Source organism: Aptenodytes forsteri, unplaced genomic scaffold, assembly GCF_000699145.1.
Source record: "Aptenodytes forsteri isolate BGI_AS27 unplaced genomic scaffold, ASM69914v1 Scaffold15, whole genome shotgun sequence".
Taxonomy (NCBI): domain Eukaryota; kingdom Metazoa; phylum Chordata; class Aves; order Sphenisciformes; family Spheniscidae; genus Aptenodytes; species Aptenodytes forsteri.
The window spans coordinates 8,272,254-8,288,176 of NW_008795129.1; the positions used below are offsets into that span (position 1 = coordinate 8,272,254).

Here is a 15,923-nt window from a genome sequence, read left to right on the forward strand (position 1 = left end):
GTGGTGAAACATTGGCACAGGCTGCCCAGGGAAGTGGTTGAGTCCCGATCCCTGGAGGTATTTAAAAGACGTGTAGATGAGGCGCTTAGGGACATGGTTTAGTGGGCATGGTGGTGTTGGGTTGACGGTTGGACTCGGTGATCTTAGAGGTCTTTTCCAACCTCAATGATTCTATGATTCTACTTATTTGAAAGTGTTGCAATCCACTGTGAGTCTTCCAAGCATGAATATGCATTAGATTATTCTGCTGTATATATTGGAATGGCAAAAACTTCAAACACAAATGAATTATTTCTAACAAAAGTTAGGTCTCATTGCTTGCTATTAAGGAAGGACTTTACCTTTTGTTTCAATATATCCACTGGTGTTTGATGCGCTTTCAGCTTCTTGTTTTTAACCAGGATTTTTCTTTTCAGTTGGCCAGGCGAAGGAAGCATGGGATCATCAGAAAAGTCACTCTCAAATAAAAACTTTGTTACCAGCTTATCTCCAAATACATTCTGAAATATCGAGAACATGTGATATGTAATGGAAAATCCCAAGGCACGTGCTGAGAATAATTTATCACAATTTATGGCTTACCTTGAAAATTTCAGCCATCTTGCGTTGCTGAGGCAATGAACAGTGGTTTTCTATTGATATGATAATTGGCATGTCGGAGGTGATAAATGCATTGCGATCAATGGCTTCAACTACCTCCTGTGAGAAAGAAAGGTCATTGGAAGAACACGATTATTTTGCAGCATTCAGTTAACTTACTGTTAGTTGAAAGGGGAGAAAGGAAGGCATCTGTTTTCTCCTCTAAGAAGAAAGAATCCACAATGTGCTTTCAAAACAAGCTCCTACAGATCAGCCTAGCATCTTGTTACAACAGAACTGGTAACAGCTACTTACGTTAGTTATGTTGACAATAAAAAGACAGAAAATTACAGTACATATGCTACAAAAACTAATTTGAAAAGCATAATGTTTACAATTGAGGACTTCATGTCTGACGTAGTCCATAGTTCATATTCTATTAGCATTTAGCTCATTAAGATTTGTACTTTTCTAATATGCAAATTTTTTCCTTCATTAGAGAAAAAGTTACTGATTTTCTTCTCATTTTTTGTTTCTATGTGCAATTACCAGCATACCTTAAAAGAGATCTTAGTAGTAAGAGTGTGCCCATGATAAATGATAGGCATTCCATCATCGCCATCCCAGCAGTCTAATTCTACACTTCTGCAGCCTTGTAAGAGAACCTACAATGCAATTGAACAGTGTAAGCACGTATAAGCCACAGTCTCATGCCATCAAAGCAGAAGACAGACATTGCAGAGCTAAATGAAAGCTCAGTGATTCAGCAAAAGTGCTGGAAAGAGCAACCTCTGTGGAGTAAACATAGCCCATGGAAGCTACAGTCACCACCTAACTGCATTCCCTAGAAAGAGTGGGAAAATTAAGAAAGCATTAATGTTCTTAGGAGAATCGTAGAATCATTTAGGTTGGAAAAGACCTTTAAGATCATCAAGTCCAACCGTACCATAAAGCTTTAAAATTCATGGTATCTTGCAGGACACACGAAATTTGTTTGCAGAACGTCATTCCTAATGTATAGCTTTATGTTCTGAGGGAGAGAAACATTTCCATATTTCTACCTGCAAAAGCAGCTATAAAGCAACATGGCAATTTATTCCAGGTTGCTACCATGACAGCTTATGGACACGGCATCTGCAGTTTGTTTGCTGTTCTTTTTGTTGTTGTTGTTAGTTTTTGAAATAGAAGGAGGTCTGAAAATAGTGTCTTATGAACAACTTCCATGAGGATAGTTAGAATGGAAATGTGCCAGGCCATCCTATTTAATGATATTAAGCTAACTTAGAGCCATCTATCCATCCATCCATCTATCCACCCGCCCACCCACCCATTTTTTATTTATTTTAGAAAGCCCTACTTGGTAGAAAACCACTGAAGAAAGCAAAGAGGAAGGATGGAGGGAAAGATAAGCTAACCCATCTGTTGGCAGCCCAGCTTATTATTGCTCTCAATATTTAGCATGCCTATCATTGAAAGAGTTATCTGTATTACAATTAAATATTTTACTGAAAACAAAGATCTCGACAATCAAAAACATTTCCAGAAAAAACATTCATGAACAAAGAAAAAATTACTTCTTCTATTCAAAACCTGAATAATTAGATTTCAGGCAGTTCTGTCTGTAGCTGGCACACCACTTCTGTGAGAGCCAGACACACTGAGCCAGAACAAAGTGCCCCTTCTCTTCTGGTGACAACGATTTGAGGGACAGGAAGAAACTTTTCTGCATCATGCAAATTTTTGAGCCAGCTGAGCTCTATCTCACTTCCCATCTATTACCAACACAATGCTCACATCACTGTGCAGTGCTACTACAGGAACCTCCTTTGCAATTGCATTATTCAACGCAATCATGTCATTCGGGCTTTCCTAACACAGCCTCACCCCTCTGTCCTGTAACTCCAGGCAAACCAGCACATGGGACGCCAGATGAGCCCTTCTCAATGGTGAGTCATTAACATTTAGAGTAATGAAAACACTACTCACAGGAAGTTTGATGCTTTCTCTAGCATTTGGTAAATACACAGACACACAAATATATATATATATACACACACACAAACAAACACAGAACCACAAGCCCTAGGGAGAAATCGTTCTTTTCCTGTTCACTACCAATCAGGCATAAAGTCTAAAAAACCGTAGAATATTCCTAGAAGTAATGTTTTTAGAAGTTATAGTTCCATTTGAAATTTGTCTTTGCAGTGCAATGTACAGTATTTGAGTAGTGTTTTTGACATCTGAATGAACAAAAATATTAGATCAGTCTTTCCTGTGGGAAAGTCTAATTTTAGTAGGTTGGGTCAGACCAACTGGTGTCTAAATGCTATGAATCTCAAACTAAACCCATTTTTTTGCCTTAGGAAAGGCATTTGAGCACAACTGTGCTTACAGGCAGCTTTCCCACACGTCATGTTTTCCAACATCTTGCAAGCAGGGGTTTAGGACATTTAGATTTTCAAAGCAAAAAGGTCACGTTTCTGCAACTTGCCAGTTAAACAAACAAGTTCATGTTGAAAACTACACAACAATCCAATCCTGCATACCTGGCTGTAGAGCTCTACTGAGGACTCCCCTTTAAGCTGATGGCCAGTAAGGTAAGTATTGTGTGAAGATTCTATGTAGTAATATGACAGTGGAAAGTGCAAGTCCTCAGCATTCTCTTGTGACTCATCGTTTTTGGAGGCAAAGTTGTCTTTATCCATCAAAAATCTAGAGGTGAGAAGATGTGAGAAATTTTATGCTGTGCTGAGTATTTTGTGACTGTCATACAAACATCAATACACTCGTGTCATCTTCATATATATATATATATAGGTAAAAATTAACACATAAATAATTACCTTGCAAATCCTTCAAAAGATAGCAGCCCCTGCTGGCACATATTCTCACTGGGTTCAAATTTCTATAAAGAGGAAGAAATTTAAGAGATATGTAATAACAATTCTTAGAAATACGACTTTTTCATATTTTCATAGTGTAGTCTGCTCATTGAACTAACCAGTTAGTATCTAAAACCAGTCTTTTTGTGAATAAAGTAATTAGGTGCCTGCAGTATGCTCATGCTTGTTTTACAAATCACTAAACAAGTATACTAAACTCGTAATTGTAAAACATAGAGTCATGCAGGTTGGAAAAGATGTTGGGAGGTCATCTAATCCAACCTCCTGTTCAAAGCAGATTCAGCACTTAAGCTGAAATTAAAAAGGATCTATAATCAGGCATCCTTTTCCTATATATTGTGCTTAAACACAATACACCATCTCGAATTAGAGAGACTTGTGGTATGCTAACTTGATGTTTCTTTAGAATTTCTCTTTTAAACTTTGCAATTTTATATTACATGTTGATAGTTGAAATATACAGTTTTTAGCCTTTGTTCACTGCTAAGTGGGGGCTTAATTTTGGAGTATATTAATTATGCATGTTTGGAGGAATTCAAAGTTTTCTACATACTTTCTAGTCACTTCAGCCATTGTACACAAGGGAATAAAATGTCCACGTTTGCTCTGGAAAATTTTTTATAATAAAACAAAAATATGTGGAAATGGTGGTTTTTTAAGTTCCAAATTAAGGTTAAGCTCTATCAAAGGTGGTCATAAACAAGGAGAAAACAATGCACTATCATGAATACTCTTCCCAAGTGGTGACATCCCTTTCCAGATAAAGCACACAGAGTCAATAAAACTGTTTATTTGCATGACTTTTTTTTTTTCTTTTTATAGACATATTTAGGGACATCTGCACAATTTTATAGCCCAGAATAAAGTCAGTATTAAATTTTAAATTCAAGTAAACCGTAGCGACAACATCAGTGTGGAAGGAGATATCCACACAGATACGCTATCCTGACTACAAGGCAGACAATGCTAGTGGGGAAAACAGAAGTAACAAGAGTTCAAGTAAAAGGAATTGCAAGATGTTTGTATTACAGACCTGGATAATACTGAGGATTTCATCATAGGTGCAGTGTTCTCCTTGGCAATTCACTAGGAAGTCATTCAGCTGCTGGATTCCTACTCCAAATATTCCCAGTGATGTGCTTTCAACACCAGTACCATTGGTTACGATACTGGCAGCAGCAATAGCATCAGATATTTGCCTCTGGTTGTCTGATAGTTGCTGCCTGCTCTTAATGAACAAACCAAGGTCTGAAACGTTCCTAGTCAACAAATCTTAAAAGGAAAAAAAAGGAAATATAAATATAAGCTATATAATTATGTGTATTACATATACTGTATAGAATATAATGTAATATATAATACACATGACTATCTGACTGAATATTTTAGCACTGACATAGTAAATTAGAACAAAACCATCTTGTTTTATTCACTAATAGAAGAAAGAGTATTAAGCATGTACGAAGACAGTGGGAGCGGACTATAAGTGTTCAATTACTATAAACAAAATCTGGAACCTTTAACGTGGATTCACACCCTCACACACCGTCACCCAGGACCCTCCTGCTTCCTCTCACCACCGCGTACAGCCTCAAAGTCTTTCCTTTGCTGTGTACAACCCCATACCCTTCCTGTGCGATCACCATATATCTTCTTCCAGTCCCACATGCCAATTGTACTGTACCCTCCCCACAGGCTGCTTGGCAGAAAGACTGTTTTCTTTAAACATGGACAAAGTTTCAGACTTAGATTATGGTAACTGGGAATTGTAAAGGGGGACAGAGGCTTCCTTTCCCCTTGTTCCACATAAAGCAGATCTACTAGGAAACCAGACAGGAAAAAACCAACCAAATGAGACACAGGGCACAGCCTCCTCCTTTCTCCTCCCTCCATTTGCTCAGTGTTTTAGCCCTTCCAGAGCTCCTGCAACCAGATACAGATCCCTGTGTTGGGCCCAGCTGCTCAGCAACAAGTTTTATGCCTCTGCTATACCGGTTACAAATGTATCTGGCTAATGTAAAGCAGGAATACTTTTCCTCCCCTTCATTTCTGAACAAAGAACCTGTCTTACATGCTGCTAACTAGGTATTAGTGGCGGTACAGCAGCAATCCTCTACTTAAACTTATAATTGATAGTTCTTTATGAGACTGACTGAGATACTTTTTCTTTAGCCAAATAACTGAAGCTGTTCAGCAGTCTAACAGCTGTATTTTCCTCTTTAACAAACCTAAATCAGGCTGGAATCCATTGCTATTTTCATCAATCTTCAAATTAGTGTAAAGTGGAGCAGGCTCTAAACCGGATCGATTGCAAGGCACAGCATAGACATCGAAAAGGTCTTTCAGATCCTTGCGGCTACGGACACTGTGAAAAGAGTTGAAAAGTTCAAGTTTTGCCCTTTTAAAAACTTGGATGAATGAGATCAGTACAGAATAAAAATACATTTTACCTGAAAGATTTGAAGAGCTCTACAAATTCCACAAAAGTCATGTTACTGTCAGACACCATGAAGTTCTGAAACCCCTTCATTCCTCCTTTAACGCGGCCATGCCAGCTACTGCTGCTCCATGTGCTAAATCAGAAAGAGACTGCTGTAGTTTGGTTATGTTAAATTTCTACTTTTTGAAATATTACACGTTACTGCATTAACACTTTATTTGTGCTCTCCTTAATGCATTTATTACCAATATCTGGAAGAAGCAAATAAAGCAGTATCTTACGAGATGCATAACGACAGTTTGTACCTTCTTGTTTTATAGCAGCTATTCTTTTCCCTCAAGACAACTGCAGACTTTGCCAGAATTGATAATGTATATGCATGCTATTTAAAATTCCTCCATGTGCAAAAGAGCCTGATGCAAATGGCACAAATGAAAGCATTCTCGTTTTCCCTTTAAAGAAAACAATGCCAGTATTTTTGTAGCGCAGGCTGTTTATGAGGTTTGTTGAAGATTTGCTAAGGGAAAAATAAAACGGATGTAGAATTCCTTAAAGCTCTGTGCTGTCAAAATAAAACAGTAATATTCTGACAGGACATGCAAGAAAAAACAAATATATTCCTTATGCACCTGGCATTTCTTATATCTGGAAGCATTAAAGGTGCAGATTTTAAGAAGCATAACCCTTCCCCTTTCCTGGCACTCAACCCTCACTGTTTCCCAGCCCATGGGCTTCCCAGATACTTCCCAAGAACAGTCAGGATTATCATCAGATACCTCACAGACAGGTCAAGCTACAGTCCTCCTCTTCTTTTAGGCTTGCACAGTAGCCTCTGGAGGCCATTTCCTTCTAGAAACGAAGTTCTAATGATTTCCTCCTTTCAGCTTTGTGGGCTGAAGGAAGGAAAGCAGACTGGAATTTCTTGAGAGCAAAGGCAGAAAACAATCACAGAAACAACTAGCTGTTTGGTGCTAATTATTTTAGTTGACTTGAGTTAATACCAAACCCAGCCAATTTCTTTATAACTGCAATTGTTAACCTAAGTTGTGCAGCTGAACAAAGTTTTTGAAGCAGAACCAGTACATTTCCAAAAGCCACATCTCAAAATCTTTAGGCTACTACAGGATTTACACTAGTAAGCGTAGTTAGGCCCCAGCTTGAACTATCCCTTGAGCAGTATGAACAAGTCCTTAGTGAATTTCATGTACTCATTTGCAATGATGGGCCGAGCTCTTGAGCCCCTTCCTGGGCCTGAACACCAATGAACACACTGCAGGAATGGGATCCACCAGCACCAGCATCCTGAAAAGCAAAAGATCTAAGCAGCCAGCACAAGTATCAAGAATTGTCTAGTTTAAACCATAACTAACTCAGTTACAGTATTTGTTTCAAAATATCAGACTAGGTGATCGTGTGTCAGACTTTATTGCTCTGTAATGTTCAAATCTACAAATCCATTAATCTATGAATTCTGCCATCAGGTTCAGTACAAACAGTTCCAACAGCTGTGATGGAAAAACAGGACCAGCTTGTTGTCCAGTGTTCATAAAGACATTTGTAGTCACCTGCTGCTAGCCGGTGGCTTTTTACATAAATATGCTAGATCAGATTCCTCAGTTCACTCCTGGCCTGGGATGGATGGATGCATTTCAAAACAGAATGTGATTTAAAAGTATTAAAAAAATACCACCTACTTGGTAATGTTCAATTTGTTTGACATCACTATGGCAAATACTGACATACTGCATATAACTTTTTGGCTAAAATCATTCCTCACATTTTTATCAGACAACAAAAATAAACCATGATGAGGAAAGTCTCTTGACTCCAGAAAACAGACTGGAACTGTAGAGTACCGAATGGAAGACCAGCAGCAGATAATAATGCTCAGCATTTCACCAGATCTGATCACTAAAGAGTATCTTCCACAATCATTCCATGGGTAATAAATACAGGTTGTTAAAAAAAAGGCAAAACCCCCAAGAAAACCACACTATCAACAACAAACAAAGCTGTAATTAGTAGCAGTCTGGATTATACCTGTATACAGCTAATGAGAGAGGCGTTTTACTCTCTCTTCACAAAAAAGCCCCCATCTCTAATTTTCCATATCCTGTTACCTGTTTCCCAGTGGCATTACCACCCTTATCCCCTGCTCCCTCCACCTTACAGGCAGCACTAGATTTCCAAAGAAGTTGGGAATTTGCTGGATGTACATCTGCTTTAAAAGAATGACAGAAGACAGCTGCAGGCTACCTGTGTTTGGAAATTATCTGGATATCTGGATTGTACAATCATTTATTCTCAACGTAAATTATTTGTTGGGAGGTCAGGAATAATAAGGTTGTGAGTTATATAGGTAAAAATACCGTTTTTCATTTTCTACCTATAAGAATTACTATTATTTAAAATGTACAACAAAGATAGCCAGGTCCTCCTCTTTTTAAATTGCTATCATCATATTTAGGGGGGTTTTTTTCCACTTTAAGAAATTTTATTTTATTTAGCACTTCTCACTTGGTGGAGACGATCTAATTTACTGGTCAGGTAAAGTTAATGCACATATTATACAGCAAGAGAAAGAGAAGAACAACTAGAAACCTCTCTTGCTCTCCTCCTCCTAGCCGCTACACTGCGGCTAACAATCATTTGTTACCAGCTCAGCTTTCTGTGCTGCAAAGGTTTCTGCTCCCCACTCTCCTAAGCTCTGGGTTCTGTGAGGGATCATGCACTCACCTAACGTGCACAACCAGCTCATGTCCAACATTACCTCCAACTATGAAGCCTTGTCAGTGTTTGAGTCTAAATCCAGATGCTAATCTGAATTAATAAACTGTTGGCTCTAATCTGTGCAGAGCCATACAAACGCGTACAAGCACTCCCAATGGATCCTGTATTTCCTAGGTTATTTCATTATCTAGGTCATTCCAATTTTCTGTTACTTTGGAAAACGGATACTTCATTTTATCTTAAGTTATGATGCTACTGACAAAACTGGTTGGGTATAACTAAGTATATAACTTGATTTTTATGAGACTGCAGAATTAACAACAAAAATGGAGCAAAAAGAGACAAAAGATGTCTGCGTTCAGCCTGTGTGGGCTCCCAGACTTACTTTGCCTGTGTATCACCACTGTTAAGGGCAGCAGCTTCCAGGAAGAATATTGCGCTGCTCGCAGTCTATACGTACCACAGCTTGTGGACGACTGCCCCAGTCTGCTCCTCTGCCAGTTATATCTACACTGCTAAAGGCATCCATCCTGCCACTTTTTCTGAGTGGGGCAGAAAGGCTCAAGTTCACATTGCTCTGCACTGCCCAGCAATTGGCTCAGGTCTGGTCTGGTCCCCCGTGGTGCTTGCCTGTCTCTAAGACATTATTTTCATTTTTGGTGTGTGTTCTATCTGAAGTGGCTGAAATAAGCTGTGGCATATGTTATTGCCTGACAGACTGCCATTTATTGCCTGACAGACTGCCATTTATTTAATGTAACACAAAGCAATAGGACATGCCACGACTGTGGGTGGATTGCCCGAAGGTACAATCCTTGCTGGGAGTGTGTCCTGTAAGACAGTATATTGTAGATAGTTTGAGACTGAGTAAGCTCTCCATCCATGCTATCTAATTACAGAAGTCCCTGGAGCAAATATTCCCAGAACTGCACCTAAATTCCATCTTGGAGGCAATCAGCTGGTTTACTCTAAAAGAGATCCCAGGAGTGAATTAATACACATATAGGGTGGATGATCACAGGACTTTGCAGCAAAGCAGAGAGCCAACTATGTGATAGCTTAGACTTACTGATCACAGTTGAGGCACTACAGATACTTATTTCTTTTAGCACATGTGAAGTGTCCACACACATTGAAACTGGCAAGCACAATTCAGACCTATCAAGGGTCCGAAGGGTAAATACCAAGAATAAAACTCTCTCCAGTGTTCCCAGTCTCTTAACGGCTCATGAAAACTGGGTCAAGGTAATGGATAAAACACATAATTCTGTTCTGAGGAAGATTTCCTCAGCCATACAGCTGTATCCTGAGCAAATTCTAGCAAGAAGGGTCATATCAAGTTGGGGAGAGCTCTACCAAGCGACGCTGTGGAGTTTCCAGACAACTTTGCCAGGGAAAACCTGTCATAACTTGGGAAGGCCCGCAGTGCTAAGCTGTGCAGGGATCCAGGACTAAGAGGATTTAAAGGAACATTAGCTGTCCTTCCCCCGCGAATGCGAGTTCTCTGTTGAGCCTTTTAATCTCATTTAGAGAACAGCAATTATTTTTGGCATAAAAGCAAAAAGCAGATTTGCAAAACAGAAAAGCATTTTCCAGAGGTAGTATAGCAGTATTTCTTCAGTTTAATGTAAAAGAAAGCTGTTCCAATCCTTAAAAAAAAATAAGAGAAATGTCTTACAGGGATAAATCCTAATCTGGCATGTTCAGGGATAAATCCTAGTCTGGCATGTTCATCCCATGGTTGTGAATGACAGTGAAGAACAAAAAGTAAAGAACATAGTAAGAGTCTCAGAAAGCAGTGTTAAAAGGAGAAGCAGCCAACCACAGATGTCCACAGGTGGCTCTGCTACTCACATCTACTGCCAAACCCAATCGTTTTAAGTGTAAAAAAAATCCCTAAGAAATACACAACATAAACCATTACACAAGACTGGTCTCTTCAAAAATAATGCTCTACCAGCAGCAGTAATCTCTTCCATTGTTTACCATTGCTCTCCTGGAAACCCCAAGATTCATACTCATAACCATATCTCAGTATTTATTCTGTTAAAAGGCACTGGAAGGCACCTGTTGAGACCGTCTTCTTGTATGTTATAAAGTACCATCCACATCCCTGACATATTATCGTTGTTATATTATTATTACTACAACTACCACCATCATTATTACCATTCAGAGAATTAATACATTAGTGCACTATGTCACTGCACAACCACAGCATGACCTTCTGCACTGCCTAAGTGACACAAAAAGAATGAATGTTCAAGGAGGAGAGGCCTGTAAGAGAAAGATTTCAAATCTGTTCCTCCAATTATTCCCTGAGACAGTACTGCAATCACCACCAGGCATGTCAGCAAAAGTTAATACTCCCCCACGTAGAAATTACTTGTGCTGAGAAACCTCAGAACTTGAGTTCACACACCTATAACATTTCTGTTGATTTTCATTATACAGAAGACATCTATAATTATGTTTTGGAGAAGATCTGGAGAAAGAGTTAAACTCCATATTTGTGAACTTTTGGAACAGCATTCCAATCTGCTTCTGTAACAGACAAACTGAAGCATGCTGCTCAGGGACTTGCTTCAAAGCCATCCTCAGATTCATGGTATTTCAGCTTAAATGGCCTATGTTGTTCTACAATGTGGTTTAGATGTCTATCAAAAGGCTAATGACGTTTCTGGCATTGTTTTTGTCAGATTTCATCAGTTTGGCATGAAAACCACATTTGATGATAATTAAGTAACAGTAACTTTTTTTCTTTTTAAATCAAAGCATTGATTTTGTCCTTACCTAGACTGACTCTTGCTTGAAGACATTACAGGAGAGGAGACTGGTCTTGCTGGTGAAGATGTAGCTCCTAAATTAGGAGATCCAGATACTGTCAGAGAGTGAGCTCTTCTTGATGGCAGGTTGTTAGATGGAGGAGCATTAATAATAATATTTTGATCTATGGAGAAAACAAAAGTTTGCAGCACAATTACAACATCTGGCCCAATGAAAGTGCTTTTGTCCAAGAGACCTATATCATAATTCATTAACACACAGTAAGACACTGAAGGGATTCTAGATTTGTCCCAAGACAGTCAAAAAGATACATTCTGAACAACACATATATCCATTTCATCAGAATGGAAAGGAAGTGTTACTGAAACTAAATGAAAGAACAATCATGAACAACTAAAGAAATTAATTTAAAAGTTCATAGCATTCGCAGTTTCAACTGCAAAAGTAGTTTTATATCATAAATGTACTTTTAACACCATAAAAAATGTCTGTATAAAGACTTTGAGCAAAACCCTGAGAGACTTTTAAGTACTGAAGCTATTTATCTACCTGGTTCTTGTTCATCAATATCTTGAGGATCCGAACCGCTTCTATTACGATATTCCTTACAGCTTTTTGCCTTCCGAGTTGCCATTTCATCATCAGTGGCCTCTCCACTTTCACCCTAGAAATAATGAGCACCGTCATAAACATCCCAAAAACACTACTTTTCCCCATTCTTTATCAGTGTAAGCTGTAACAAAACCATGAGACAAATCAGCTATTCCTTATGAAACAGACTCCTGTAAAGCCGATACCAGTAGAAAAGAGACAACTTGAACAGGATACATAGTGAAGTGTGGGACCGTTAGGTGTTACCTCAGTTTGACATCACACAGAAGACGACAATGATCGCGCCTCTGTAAAGTGCTGTAGCTGGTTTTACACTATTCCACTGGTGCATAGGAGCCCTAAAGAGGATGGATCTTGTCATTTGAGGATCTCCCCTACTTGCTCACCGGAACATGTGGATAGCACCGAGCTGCTAGTCCCTGCATTTTCCTCTCTCCTGGCTATTGCTGAAAGTGGTTGAGTCCAGGAAAAGAGAGGAGACTGCCAGACGAAGTCCAGTGATCCCGTCAGCCACATAAGATCAAATTGCGTGCTAACCTGAGGCGGAATAACTGTGGTGGTGTTTTTGAGAACATGAAAACAAAAAGGAGCAGAGAAACTGACACCAGCCTCCAAATATCACTTTGTACATTAATATTTTTATTATTAGCAACATTTTACCTTTATACTGAGGTAGCACCTAAAGGTATCAACAAGATTCTGTCCCTTTCTGCTAGCCCCAGTGCCCACATGTCCTGAGAATGCTTCAAGCATGAGAAAAGAAACCCAAACTAATGGAAAACAATAAGCCCCAAACCTGAAACTGCAATAAACAGTTTTAAAATTATCATCTAACTTCTTTTCTCTGGTTCAGAATACACAGTAAGTGTAGGAAGGAAACAAATCAGCCAGCTAAGCAACAAAATACATGAATAATAAAATATTCTACCCTCATGAGTACTTTCTTCTTTTTCTTAGCTGTGCTTATTCCCAGAGTGTTGTTTCTCTGTACACTAGGTTTCTCGGTGCTTTTGGTGAGAGTTCCCGTGCTTGTGTTTCTTGCACTCCATCGTCTGCCTCCGAACAGTTCAACAGCCTGAGCCAAGGTTGGGCCTTCAAACCTTCCATCCTCCTACAAAAATTCTCAGCATTAACAAAACAAGGAGAATAAGAACAGACACATTTTCTTAAGCAATAATATAGACATCTCTAAGGAACCAATGAAAGACAAAACATCAAGAGGAGGCAATTTTTAATTACTGCATGAATACCAAAGGGCTATTTTGTTTGCTATTTGGGCTTTTTTTTTGGCCCTAACTCTCATCGCTCAGTATTTCAGCACCCTTTTCAAGTACAGTCATTGCTTTTTCTTTAATAAAATACTTATTCCAAAACTCCAAACATATGAAGAGCTTCATAATAAAAAAAAGATTTAACTTCAGTGTATTGAAAACATGCAAGGTTTGACAGAACATTATGTGGAGAATCAGATCTTATTGACTTAAGCTGCGTTATAAAGCTGGAGATTTGGCGCTCATCTTTAATCATAGCTTACTTACAATAGAAACTGCATTACATTAAGTTGTTGACATCTTTGAACTTTTCTTATACAAAATCACAGCATCTTTTACCTGGTAAAGGCTGACATACTGTTTCCGTAGCCACTGTAGTCTTTGATCAGGGAATCTCCTCATTTTCCTTACAGCTTTAGTCAATTCCAGCAATCCATCATATAGCATTCTGGCAGTATATTTTGGAGCAACAAAGTGCAGCAACTTATTATCAGTAGTCTGAAGTCCATAAAGTAGTGTTATACCATTTTCTTCTAGGGACATATTACAAAGTTTATTTTGAACACACACAGTGTGCATATCAATGCCAGAGTGTCCCATATATACAGCCTTGGCTGAAAACAAGTCCAAAAAACCTTCCACTAGTCCAGTATTACCAAGAAACTGGTATTTACCAAGCTCAGCAGTACTACCCAGCACACTCAGTTTTGCCTTAGCATTTGCAGGGCACACCGTTGTGGGTTTTGTCCAAGTCAAAGTACTATTGTCAGGCTGAAGTTGAAGAAAGCAACGCGCTGAGAGATGTGTCTCCTGGTCGTAATGAATGACGGTTGCCCCTTGTTGCATGAACTGATGGACATCAGCCCTGATAGACAACACGTACCAGGGAATGAGTTCTATCCCATGGCAGAAAGCCTTTTGTTGCTCTTCTGTTGAATTTGTGTCCCACTCCTTCAACTGCTCAAATATATCACTTTCAGAATCTGAAAGATCTCCAATTATAAATCTGTAAGTGAACAAAGATGAGACTTCTGTTTAGTGATACGTGTGCTGATTTATGCTATGACTGATGAGTATTTTTTCTGCTGTAGTTTTTTAAATAAAAAGAATACTATTGTCACTATATAATTTGGACTTACAGGAATATCTGTAGTTTTTACAGTATTACAATTTATGTTATTGCAATTTTGAATTAGTTAATAGATGCTGCTACAATTAATTATAATTCCTGTAACAATATAATTATATTTTCTTAGAACTTTCCAAACATTACATAACAATAAAACACTTCAGTTTGGCTCTTAAAGCCAAGTGATTCCAGTTTCTAAATCCACAGCATAAGATTGCTTCAGTTGAAATATCAAGTACCGTATGTGGAAACTGTTAGCAGGATCTAGTGGATTGAAGACAGGACTTCTAATCTCTGTTCAATTATTGATTTAATGTGCAGACCTTTCACACTATATAGTTCTCTGATTAACACTTGTAAAATAGCGGTTAAAATACATGCCTTCCTTATAACAATGGAGCAAGAATTTTATCGGATACTTTCCATTAGAAAATTTAATTTTACTCAAGCAAAATATTAACATGAAACTTGTATGCAGCAACCAAAATTTTTGAAATATTTTACCATAATTAGAAACAGTAGATACAGAGCAACAATATGAACTAATAAATGAGGTAGTTTTATTTAAACTTCTTTACTACAGAAGCTTCTAACATGTATGAATGAACAAATGTTCAATATTTTGATACTGCTTTAACGAACATAAAAAAGAACAAACTGTTCCATGTACAGCAGAACTAATGAAGCACATTTTCCTAAGGATATCCGGCCAATAAAATGCAAAACAGCTTCCTCTGAATATTTTTCAAGGCATCTTGTCCTAATACCCTCAGTGCTTCCCCTTCATATCGCCACAGTACTCTCAGCTCCTGCCCATGTCCTACCAGCTGAGCAAAAGACGATTCATGTTGTGACTTGTTCCAAGTCACATATACTATCTCCCTAAGCTAAACAGCATGGATAACCATTAGCTCTTCCTCAAACTCTTCTCTCCCCAGGGCACTAATTAATTTGAATTTTTCCCTTATTCCATACATCTATTCTAATGATTCCTTTATGAATTATTAACCAGTGAGAGCTCTACCTTTCCGCCAAATTTAGCTAAAAGTGGCCAACAGGCTGAGGATTTATTGCTTGTGGTGAAGGGACTGACAAAGGCAGAATAACTGTATCAGCCTTAACTGCAGCTCTATTTCCTTAAGAAATCTTCCTAAAAATAAAGGTTATGCATTATAACTGAGCCGGAACTTACTGTCTTACCAGAGTCTTACCAGACACATGTACATTAAAATATTTACCTGTATTATACAAGATCAAGATTTTCAAATTAAACAAACAACTAAAGCAGCTCTTTCTCCCCCATGCCCTCAAAACAATCAAGTAAGTCTCTGCAAAAATGCTAGAAAATGTATTCTTAGACTAGATGTGCATGGCTGGAGGAGTCTAGTATAGTGGAGACAGAAACGGCAGAGCTTCATTTATGCCTTATTTCACATTTGATAACACTGGCATGCTGCAGATTAAAATGTACA

The 15,923-nt window shown here is 38.4% G+C and overlaps 1 protein-coding gene across 1 annotated transcript in view; it reads right to left on the reverse strand.

The window, feature by feature from the left end:
* Window positions 1-15,923, reverse strand: part of PLCE1 (phospholipase C epsilon 1) — a 141,743-nt gene that overhangs the window by 24,220 nt on the left and 101,600 nt on the right. The window contains exons 8-19 of the mRNA XM_009277763.2: window positions 13,662-14,328; window positions 12,980-13,162; window positions 11,989-12,103; window positions 11,446-11,602; window positions 5,933-6,055; window positions 5,711-5,847; window positions 4,516-4,754; window positions 3,423-3,484; window positions 3,126-3,291; window positions 1,137-1,244; window positions 583-699; window positions 342-500 (exon numbers count right to left, since the gene is read on the reverse strand). Of these exons, the coding sequence (XP_009276038.1) occupies window positions 342-500; window positions 583-699; window positions 1,137-1,244; window positions 3,126-3,291; window positions 3,423-3,484; window positions 4,516-4,754; window positions 5,711-5,847; window positions 5,933-6,055; window positions 11,446-11,602; window positions 11,989-12,103; window positions 12,980-13,162; window positions 13,662-14,328 (2,233 nt within the window). The remainder of the gene's footprint in view (window positions 1-341; window positions 501-582; window positions 700-1,136; window positions 1,245-3,125; window positions 3,292-3,422; window positions 3,485-4,515; window positions 4,755-5,710; window positions 5,848-5,932; window positions 6,056-11,445; window positions 11,603-11,988; window positions 12,104-12,979; window positions 13,163-13,661; window positions 14,329-15,923) is intronic.